The 11,731-nt window shown below is 41.2% G+C and overlaps 1 protein-coding gene across 1 annotated transcript in view; it reads right to left on the reverse strand.

The window, feature by feature from the left end:
* Positions 1 to 9,452: 9,452 nt before the first annotated feature.
* Positions 9,453 to 11,731, reverse strand: part of LOC108502346 — a 19,902-nt gene continuing 17,623 nt past the window's right edge. Inside the window, exons 5-6 of the mRNA XM_017825215.1 lie at positions 10,999 to 11,153; positions 9,453 to 9,590 (exon numbers count right to left, since the gene is read on the reverse strand). Coding sequence (XP_017680704.1) covers positions 9,453 to 9,590; positions 10,999 to 11,153 — 293 coding nt within the window. The remainder of the gene's footprint in view (positions 9,591 to 10,998; positions 11,154 to 11,731) is intronic.

The raw sequence follows: 11,731 nt of genomic DNA on the forward strand, positions 1-11,731 counted from the left end.
TTTCTGACACAAATGATGTGGTCTATAATTGTACCATAAATTTTTAATATGTAAATTTTTTCCCCAAACAATTGATGTTAATGGGATAATCATTCTGACAAGGTTTCTAATCTCAACTCAGGAGAGAAAAATACTAGCCTTAATTTTCTTCCTTATGCCTGACACATTTCACCATATAATCAGATTGTTTTTCTTTAAATTAATGTCTCCATGCTGGTTTTCTCTATTTGCAGGTATTAATGAATAATTTTAAACTCTGAATCAGAGGTCTTTAAATTGGCTGAAGGAATAAATGTATAGCTACATTCATAAATATATATCAAAGCAGTCAAAGGCTAGGATATATATTCTACCTTGATGTGTATGCAAAATTTCCATTACTGTTACTTGGAGATAATGTGGGTGTTGTGAGGGCAGAATATATTTCAGGCAGTACCCTGCAACATGTTTTTTCCCGTTAGTCCCATTTTTCCTTCTTTCTATGCCGTTTGCCATTACAGTAACAAAGCATTTGAATATGAATTTTAGTAAGTTTACTGAAAACAATAACAGAATTTACACCTTTATCACAACAGAAAGATTTTGCAAGGTTCACAATGGACACATCTGTACTGGAAAACCAAACATAGCAAAGGCACAGACCAAAGCATGTTTAGCCAGATGTTGATACCCGAATTGCAGACATTGATGTTTAAGCAGCTGAAGTCCTCCCAGATGGTTCCATGGTTAGGACCATTTACAATGACAACAAAAAAAGTCATAGTTACTAATAATGTTGGTGATAGTAGCAAAGGAACATTGGAACCATGATGGTGGTGAAGGAAGATGTCCGTGTGGCAGGAAAAAAATTATATATCCCTGTACACAGGCTGCAGACCAGACAATTGAAGGCAAAAGTAGATCATGTTGGAAATATTTTCTCAAGTTGTCTAATGCTTACTATGAAAAGTTAAATAAAAGTTCCTGTATTCCAGTGATCTGTTCACAGTTTTTGTTACCACTCATTTCATAAAAGACTTTGAAAATCCCTATTTTTCCTATGTGCATCGAAGTAACACTTCTCTTTGGGCTTTCATCACAATTAATGACAGGAGTCATTAAAGTGTTTGCAGGTTCAGAAGCTTTACCTGTTTAAGAACCAGAAGCAAAGCAACTCCTTTATTTTGTTAGCATCTAATGCTTTTCTTACTTTAAGTATCATTTGGTTGTGCCTTCATTTCTCTTAAGAGAAAAAAGGGTGAGAATGAGAGAATGAGATGAGACTGAGAAAGATGTTCCCCTCACAGTGAAAAAGTCAGTGCAGAACATCCCACAGTCCAATTTCAAGAAGTCAGTTGTGTTCTCATTCCTGCTGGGATGTGTGTATAGCATGGTGACAAATGAAGTGCTAAGTAGCTATGCTTAGCCAAGGAAAAGGGCATTATTATTTTTCCCCATGAAATGGATTAGGGGAAAAATTTTTGGAAGAAACATTTGATTAAAACAAAACAAACACACACACACAAACACATACACATAAAAAAAAAAAAAAAAGCCCAGTAAGAACTCCTTTAATACTAGATATGTATCACTGGTGGGTACCCTCACGGTTCTCTTATTGTGTGTCCCAGTCATTAGTAAGAGACAAGAGGATATATACCTGGAGAGGGTGGATCTAGGTTCCAGGCAGTCACCATCTGGACTAGATGCAGACTAGATGCAACTGTAAAGTTTTGGGTAACCTAAACACACGGTTTATCTCTTGATTTCTAACCAGCTTCAGATGGCACAGACATCTATTTAATTATTTTTTAAGGTGAACAATTTTCCTATCCATTGATGATTAATAATTTCTAATTGAAAAAGAAAAAAATGTAGGTGTAGTTAAACACATTCTTTAAGATCAGAAAGGATCTCTAGTATTGAAATGCCAGTGCATTCACTCTGCATACAGCATAAACAAAATGCAAACACATGAACTGAAGTCACATGGGTTCTAATGAGGCTTCAGACTGTGGTTAAAAACATGTTGTTATGAGGTAGTGGTGGGTAGCTTTATTTGCTAAAAGCACATTAGAAATATTCCTGACCCTATTTAAGACTGATCTCTACAGCTCTATTAGATGCAATAAACAAAGAATTAAAAGTGAGGAGAAAAAAATAGAGATCGTGGTAGAAATATTGCAGTGTTGTTTTGAATACTGTAACAAACTGCAGTGCATGCAGGCAACAGTGGAAAAGGCTCTGGTACAACAACGGAAAATAATTTATTTGGAAGATCTGCCAAGGGAAGGTGGCATCCTGATAGAAAAGAGTCGATTTGGAGGAACCAATTAGAGTTTTAAACCAGAAGAAAGAAATGCCCATATAATTTATTGGAACTGTGTGTTCTTTGGCCATTTTGTTGTGCTCCTTGGGAATTAAGTGTGTTTTGCTTATAATAGATAGACATTTGTGGCTTTTTATCCTATGTTTCCTCATGAAATCTTGTTCTACTAACTGTGGCATCACTCTCTAGGGCAACATACGCAAACAAGCTACAGTAGTCTCTTGTCTACAGTACTGTCATATTTCATTTTGAAAATTAAATGAAGATATTTCATACAGAAGAAACAGTCCTTGCATTCCCTTATTTGTGAATTTCAATGCTCCCATTAGACATCACATGAAAAACATGTCTAAGAGATAACGTGCGTATTTATACCAAATATCTCAACATTGTTCAGCTTGAAGTACCACAAAGTCTTAGTGTGTTCGCTGGGCTGGAGACAGACAGCATGGGCAGTTCACTGTGTAAATTTGGACCAGATCACTTTTAACATGTTGAAAGGATTATGCTGGCTTTTTATTTATGTAAATAACAAAGTTTTGGATTGCTGCGTCCACTCTCTAAACTTATGGAAATAAATAACTCTAGAGAGAGGATGTGATGTCTTTTCCTGAACTATAGTGTATAAAGTCTGGGCAAAAGTATTGTTTTCATGAAAACAAAATATTTCAAAGTCTTCGAGTCTGCACTGACCAAAACTGATTCCATTTAAGCAACATTTTCTTCCTCTCCTTTAGAAAGACTACCTCTTGTATAAGCTTCTGTCCTGACTTGAACAATTTTCTCAGCATAGAGCTTACTTCCAAGGATTTATTTTCAAGACAGGAGAAGATCCAAACCTCACACCTACTTCTTTGAGCTAGTTCATCTCAATGACTTGAGTCAGAGTTATTCTGTGCTTATTCTCCATTGTAACTCTGTCCACCATTTGAGCTCACTTTGCAAGAAGGTAGGATTTTTACTGTAAACATGTAAACATGTAAACATGTCTACAAGAAAAATCATGGTTTGAAGAAAAACACTTTGCCAAACTTTGTGTTGAGCAGGGCATGGAAGAGAAGAGCCTGACACCTTTTAAAATAAACTTAAGGGAGGCTTAGTTAAGAGTCTAACCTTGTCCATTGCATATGCACACATGCCTTGCAGCATTGTTTATTTTGAAGCAAGGTAGTTAAAATTGGACATTAAAAACCTTGTTTTATGATATGCACTTAGCTACATTGCATTTCTCACTTGCTGTTTTCTAAGTTTTGAGTGCATGATTTGCAATGTCAGGGTTCTTTCAAAAGGGTGTCTGTGCATGAAGGAGAAAGAGGCTAATTTCCTAGGTTTCTAATAAAATAAAAAAGAGAAAAACAAAACAGAAATTTCATCAGGTAGTGAGTGACATGCACATGTACCCTTTCAGGCACTGCAACCTTTATATCCACTGCACAGACCTCTTATCTCTTGAGTTAATTTTGTGATTCCTGGGTGATGCTTTCATACTTTCTGCTTAGTGGCACTAACAGATACAGAGATGCACATTTTCCCAGTGGAGTTGCACAAAATGCTTGCTGGTAAATGTGAGGTTTAGGAACTGTGAAGCCTCAAATAAATCTGTTCCATTTTCTCTAAGTGGTACCTGTCTTAGCATATGATGCCAAATCTAGCTTCCAAGGTCTTGCTGAGCTGAATTTTCTCCAGTTCACATTGGGCTGTAACCTCTTTCACAGAGCCTGGTCTTAGCAATCAGCAAAGACAGAGAAAGAAAGGGAGACTTCCTGGCCTTGAGAGCTGACAGCAGGCAGGAAAACACGACCACTCTAGAAGGAATTTATAAGCATGCAGCTGCCAATTGCCTCAGCTCTTGTCTGAGCATGGACAAACTCAGGGGCTTTTTGAAAGGCTACAACTAGGAGACAGAAATAGCATGCAACACATCCTTATTCCAGATTTCACTCTCCACCTGTTACATTTTGAGTCTCTACCACACAAGATAGTAGTTTTATTCCAATAAATTGTTGTAAGGTTTTATTTTTATTTGCTTGAGATAGGCACTCACTGAGTTTTACCTGAATGTCTTTCTGAGAAACGGATGAGGTATGTTGACTGAGAGTGTCTTTAAAACTTCAGCCTAAGACAGATACCAGGTCTGGAAAATTTTAACCTGAGTAGTTACACTTTAACAGAATTTTAAGCCACTGGAAATAAAAATTTATTAGGAGGTTTGGAAATTTCAAATTGAGGTGGTGTTGCCACCTCTATTAACAATATATGTGAAAATTCAACAGCTAGCTACAGAAAAGGAAACTCATGTATTAGAGTGTTATTATATTAATATGCATATGGAGAGAGAAAATAAAATGCTTCTTTCTCTATTTTTTTAATGAGACAGAATCATATGTTAGAATGAAAAACAGGCATATTTAAGAAATTAAATTGAACAGAAATAGGAACAACTCTGGGTTTATACATTCCCTTGACAAATCTCTCGAGTTTTTATGACTGTATAATCCAGCTCCTGTCACAGTTTTTTGCCATGGCATCTTTCAGATGATTGGTTTTGTGCATAGTTATTAGTCTGATGCTGCTAATCTCTCATTTCTGCAGGAATAAACTCAATCGCTTCTAGCTGAGTGCTTATAGTTTCTTTTAAAAGAGTGTCATTCAGGTGGCCTAATGGAAAGTGGAAGATACAGATTTAAAGATGAGGTTTGATCTTTTGTACATGCCAGGTGATCTAGAAACTGGGAAGTATATGGGTAGTATTTTCCAGTTTTATCTGGAAAATGACTAATAATATTCAAGTGTAGTACTGCCTCTTAATTAAGAAAAAGGGATTTCCTTCACCTGTATTGGTAGGGTTGGCATGTGGGCCAACCCGGTTCCCCATCTGTGGAAAGGGTGTCTTGTCCCCACAGAAGACAGGTTTGTATTGCAGAAGGGTTAGCTCCCTCTGGAGCTGCTTATTTTTCCCTGTTAATGTGTAGAGAAGGATCTAAATGATTTGTGTACATGAGGCATCCAAGTCACATGGCTACACCTAAAGGAGATGTACTCAGTGGCTGCAATAATTACCCCTCTTCCTGCAGAGATGAAGCTTACATAAACACAAATATTTTGTTTTCTTCTCAGTGCTCCCATCAACTATTAGCAGCTCAGATTTATTTCATCCTGGCTTAAGACCAAATTCTGAACAGATGTGACAATAGTTAACTTGGTCTCCAACTATGCAGGATCCTGGTGAACACTTATTCTCTCAGTATTCTCTTCAGCATTTTGTGCTTTTTGTCACAAGAAGTTCCTGACTTACCTACTAAAATTAACATAGCTCTGCAAAGTTTTCTGAACTTGCTTATAGACTTTGTCTGAGGTTTCAGCTAGGAAAAAAGTGATGGGAAGAACATATGTGAGTAAAAAGTGTGCCATTGTGAGTAAAATGCTATTTTTGAGTGTAGACAAGTGAGTATTCCTACTCATTCTAGTCTGTGACCTTTCTTTTTGCTTGTTTCTAGGCCCTGGAACCTAATTCTTCACTTTATTTCCTGTCAACAGTAAAGAATCACAAGCATTTTTGTCTTTCACCAGAAAGAAATGCTACTGCTTTTCTTCTTTTCACATTCCCTCTATAGATTATTCTTGTTTAGGATACTGTACATCAAAAACCTAAACATCTGTTCCCTTGTTGATACCAATCTTGACATCCAAGGAGTCACACTTTTTTTTCCCCGTCATCACTTTCATATTTTTTCTCAATATGGAATAGCAGTGGAGCTTCTACCACAAGAAAGTTGTGATCCCTAGTTGGGACCTCTGGGTTTAGATGTAGTTTGAAAGATTATGGCACCTTTAGACAGAAAGCAGTGTAGGACTACCTCTTGAGAGATTCTTAGTGATTCAATCTCTCAGTTAGTGTTTCATCCTTCATTCTCTAGAACACAAGACACCTGTGACAACCTTCCTTAAATCTCAATTACACAAGCTCTAACTCCACAGGCTGATGAACAGACATTGTTTCCTCTCCCTTCTCACCATGTGACCTCTGAAACACACTTTGAGAAATCACAGAGTTACAGAATCTTAGAATCAACCAGGTTGGAAAAGACTTCTGAGATCGAGTCCAGCCCCTGACCCAAGACCACCCTTTCAAATAGACCATGACACTAAGTGCCACATCCAGTCTCTTCTTAAACACCTCCAGGGACGGAGCATCCACTACCTCCCTGGGTAGCCCATTTTAATGTCTGATCACTCTCTCTGTAAAGAATTTCTTCATAATATCTAACCTAAACCTCCTCTGGCAGAGCTTAAGACCATGGCCCTCTTGTCTTGCTGATAGCTGCCTGGGAGAAAAGACCAACCCTCACCTGGCTAAAGCCTCCTTTCAGGGAGTTGTAGAGAGTGATGAGGTCTCCCCTGAGCCTCCTCTTCTCCAGGTTAAACAGCCCCAGCTCTTTCAGCGTCTCCTCATAGGACTTGTTCTCAAGTCCCTTCACCAGCCTTGTTGCCCTTCTTTGGACATTCTCCAGAACTTCAATATCCTTCCTGATCTGAGGGGCCCAGAACTGGACACAGTACTCCAGGTGTGGCCTAACTAGTGCCAAGTACAGGGGCAGAATCATTTCGCTGGACCTGCTGGCCACACTATTCCTGATCCAGGCCAGGATGCCATTGGCTTTCTTGGCCACCGAGGCACACTGCTGGCTCATGTTCAGCTTCCTGTTGATTAGAATTCCCAGGACCCTTTCTGCCTGGCTGCTCTCCAGACAGCCTATGCCCAGCCTGTAGCACTGCATGGGGTTATTGTGGCCAAAGTGCAGGATCCCTCACTTGGTCTTGTTAAACATCATACCACTGGATTTATCCCACTTATCCAGCCTGTCCAGGTCCTTCTTCAGAGCCCTCCTGCCTTCCAGCTGATCGACACTCCCCCCCAACTTAGTGTCATCTGCAAATTTGCTGATGGTAGACTCAATCCCCTCATCCAGATCATCGATAAAGATATTAAACAGACCCCAACACTGATCCCTGGGGGAAACCACCAGTGACCGGCCGCCAACTGGATGCAGCACCGTTCCCCACCACCCTCTGGGCCCAGCCCTCCAGCCAGTTCCTAACAGAACTGAATGCCACAGAGTGCCCCTGTCCAAGCTGTGGGCTGCCAGCTTTTCCAGGAGTGTGCCATGGGAGATGGTGTCAAAGGCTTTGCTGAAGTCCAGGTAGACACATCCACAGCCTTCCCTTCATCCACCAGGCGGGTCACCTGATCATAAAAGGAGATCAGATTGGTCAGACAGGACCTGCCCTTCCTAAACTTGTGTTGTCTAGGTCCGATGCCCTGTCTGTCCTGTAGGTGCTGTGTGATCACACTTAAGATGATCTGTTCTATAATGTTGCCAGGCACCAAGGTCAGGCTGACAGACCTGTAGTTTCCTGGGTCTTCGTTACGGCCCTTCTTGTGGATGGGCATCACATTAGTCAGCTTCCAGTCATCTGGGACCTACCCCGTGAGCCAGCCTGGTGATAAATGATAGAGAGCAGCTTGGTGAGCTCTTCTGCCAGTTCCCTTATCACCCTAGGATGGATCCCATCTTGTCCCGTAGACTTGTGAGGATCCAAGTGGCTCAGCAGGTCACTGACTTCTTCCTCTTGGATAACAGTGGGACTATTTGGCTCCCTGTCGCTGTCTACCAGCCCAGGAAGCCAGTTGTCCTGAGGACAACCTGTCTTCTTGTTGAAAACTGAGGCAAAGAAGGTGTTAAGTACCTCAGCCTCATCCTTGTTTTTGGTAACTCTGTTCCCCTCCATGTCCAAAAGAGATTGAAGGTTTTCCTTGCCCCTCCTTTTGCTGTTGATGTATTTACAAAACCACTTTTTGTTGTCCTTAACAGAAGTGGACAGATGAAGTTCAAATTGTGCTTTTGCTTCTCTAATTTTCTTTCTACATGACCTAACTACATTCCTTAACCCTTCATGAGTTGCCTTGCCCTTTTTTCCACAGACTCTCTTTTTTTCCCTAATTTCCTGCAAAATCTCCCTGTTCAACCAGGTCAGTTGTCTTCCCCACCAGCTTGCCTTTCAGCACATAGGGACAGTCTGCTCCTGCACCTTCAAGATTTCTTTCTTGAAGTATGTCCATTCTTCCTGGACCCCTTTGTTTTTACGGGCTGCTTCCCAAGGTACTCTCCAAACCAGCCTCCTGAATAGGCCAAAATCTGCCCTCCAGAAGTCCAGGGTAGATGTCTTTCCTCGCTTCACTGAGTATTGAAAACTCTATAATTTCATGGTCACTGTGCCCCAGACAGCTTCTGACCACCACATCTCTGATCAGCCCTTCTCTCTTTGTAAACAGCAGGTCTAAAGCAGCCCCAGCCCTGGTAGGTTCATTTATCATCTGCAATAGGAAATTATCCTCCATACACTCTAGGAATCTCCTAGACTGCCTCTTCTCTGCTGTGTGGAGTTCCCAGCAGACATCCAGCAGGTTAAAGTCGCCCACAAGAACAAGGGCTGGCGATTTTGAAACCTCTGCCAGTTGTTTGTAGAATAATTCATCTATAACAGACTCCCACCAGGATGTCAGCCTTGCTGGCCTTTCCCCTGATTCTGACCCATAAGCACTCAACCTTATCGTCACTGGCTTCAAGTTCTACAGAGTCAAGAGAGTCTCTAACATATAGAGCCACCCCTCCACCTCTCCCACCTTGCCTATCTCTTCTGAAGAGCATGCAGTCATCCATTGCAGGATTCCAGTCATGCGAGTCATCCCACCACGTTTCCTTGATGGTGACTACATTATAGCTTTCCTGCTGCACGATGGCTTCCAGCTCCTCTAGTTTGTTACCCACACTGCATGCATTGGTGTACATGCACTTCAGCTGGGCTGCTGATTTCACTTCTAACTCTGGCTTTCCGCTCTTAGGCTCTTCTCTGGAGAGCCTGGCTTCAATCCCTTCCCCCTTCAAATCAAGTTTTAAGCCCTCTTGATCAGCCCCGACAACTTATACACTAGGGTTCTTTTGTCCTTGCTAGATAGATGAAGCCCATCCAACTCTAACAGGCTTGGTACCATAAGTTTTGACCCATGATCAAAAAAAAAAAAATTCCGCTGGTGGCAGCAATCCTTTAGCCACCTATTGATAGAATGCGTTTTCCTAGTACTCTATTCATTCATCCCTGCTACTGCAGGAACTGAGGCAAACACCACCTGTGCTGCTGTCCCATCAACTAATTGACCCAAAGCCTTAAAGTCCTTTTTAATTGCCCTGGTACCTCTTTTATCGATCTCATCACTGCCAACCTGTATCATCAAGAATGGGTAATAATCAGAGGGCCGAATTAGCTCCGTGAGTCTCCTGTAACATCCCTCTCACCGGCCCCAGGAAGGCAGCAGACTTCCCTGTGGGATGGGTCTGGTTGGCATACAGGGCCCTCAGTTCCCCTCAGAAGGAAATCACTGACTACAACTACCCTTCTTTTTTTTGTTAAGAGCTGCAGTTGTGATCTGTCTGACAGATGGAGTGCGACCCAGAGACCCTCCAGACAGATCTTTTTCTTGAATGTCATCTGCCTGACTCTCTAGGTCCAGAGCCTCATATCTATTCTTTAAGGACACGTGGGAAGGTGATGGGGGTCAGGAGGGGATTCTTTTACCTTTATGACCAAGGACCTGTTTCGATTCCCCCCCATCTACTTGGTCTGTTCCATCTGCCTGATGGCAAGAGGGGCAGGGCTTCTCTGACTCCTCCTGAAGTTCTTTTGGAGTTGAAAGGGTGCGACTCCACCAGTCTATTTCCCTTTCACTTTCCCCAGTATGCCTTTGCCCCTCTACTTCTTCCTTAAGCTCTGCCACTATACAGAGCAAATCGTTTGCCTGACCGCACCGTATGCGGGTGTCTTTCGCACTGTCCTCTGGTGCTAATGCCAGGTTCAGACACTCTTACAGTCAGTGACCTGGACAGCTGCATCCTTCTTGGGGAGTTCTGTCTGGGTTAGAACACTCCTGCTGGCAGCAGCAGAAACGGCTTTTTATCATTTGGAAACCATTGCTGGATCTAGTTGAAGTGGAGAGGAAAAAGAAAACCAAAACAAAACAACCAAACCAAACCAAAACCCCATAAAACAAACCCACCACCAAACAAAACCACACACACCTACCACACAACCCACCATCAAGAGCCAGGAGAGTGACTATGCCCTTTGTTCCTCAGGAGAAAGGCATTCTCCCAGGTTATCCTGGGTTTTGTTTGAAATATGGCAGCAAAGAGGGAATGATTTCTTTTCACTTTCTCCTGAGGAGTTATACAAAAACAGGAACCACTTATAGGCGTAGTTTTCTTAAGATACTTCCCACCTTACTTTCCCTCAAGGATCTCTTTGTCCACTACTTGTCTTCTCATATGCAAAATGAGAAAGAAGGGCTGTCTGTGCCTGATTCATTTTTTGAGGTATCTGCCACATCAGTGTAATAAATAAACATAAAGTTTACGTCCTTAAGATGAGAAATCAATCCACAGAGGCAACTTTTAGATATTTCATCTAGAATAAGAATCCAAGAGGGAGGAAGATTAGGTGAAATGGAGAAGTGAAGAACTTGGCTGTCACCTTGCCTCGTGTTTGTTAATTGAATATAATTGCAAGAAGAGGCAGCATTCAGCTTCAGAGTTCTTTCTGTGTGGAAAGCAAAGGTGAATCCCCTGATTCACTACAAAAACTCTGTCCTTTATTTCATTTGGATTATTGATTTCTCTGACATATTTTAAGCATCTCTTTGTAGCTGCTGCTTTTTTCCATCCCGGACTCTGCCTGCCCTCCTCTGGTCTTTCCACACCTTCACAGGCAAAGAATTGAAACGCTGAAATATCTGAAAAACAAAAAATGTTGGAAGAAGACAGGAAGAAGATGGGAATAAAAAGGAAACTGGTTAAGGTAGTAATGCTGAATGTAATGCCTGCCTTTATCTTAGTATAACTCATGACGAATGACTTTGTGTGGGCGAGATTTTTACTTCAGGAAAGAACAGTGAATGCACACTTCTTGAGTCATGGTAAAGTAGATTTTTAGATTACCTTTATAAATTTTTAGATGCATGTGAAATTTTAGGATTCAGAGGTTTGTAGAAAAATAAAAATCAAACAACAATGTTTGCATGAAATCATGGGAGAGAATTGTTCTTTAATTGTGATGTTTTCTCCTTCTCCCACAAGTTACAGGTAATTTTAAAAATTCTACTGGCAATATACAGAGAAAATATCTTCTCAAGTTTGTCAGTAAATTTCTTAATTTTTGTTTCTGTTCTTCCTGACCATACAATGTAGCTGAGCAGTTAAAGAGCAAGAGAGAAAGAATGAAATGTCCACAACAGTGGACTTCTGCTGGGAAGCTCCCATCTGACTTGTGATGGCAAATGACATTTCAAAGTAATCCGTGCCTGGAATGGAC

The sequence above is a fragment of the Lepidothrix coronata genome, unplaced genomic scaffold (assembly GCF_001604755.1).
Source record: "Lepidothrix coronata isolate B3197 unplaced genomic scaffold, Lepidothrix_coronata-1.0 Scaffold117, whole genome shotgun sequence".
NCBI lineage: Eukaryota > Metazoa > Chordata > Aves > Passeriformes > Pipridae > Lepidothrix > Lepidothrix coronata.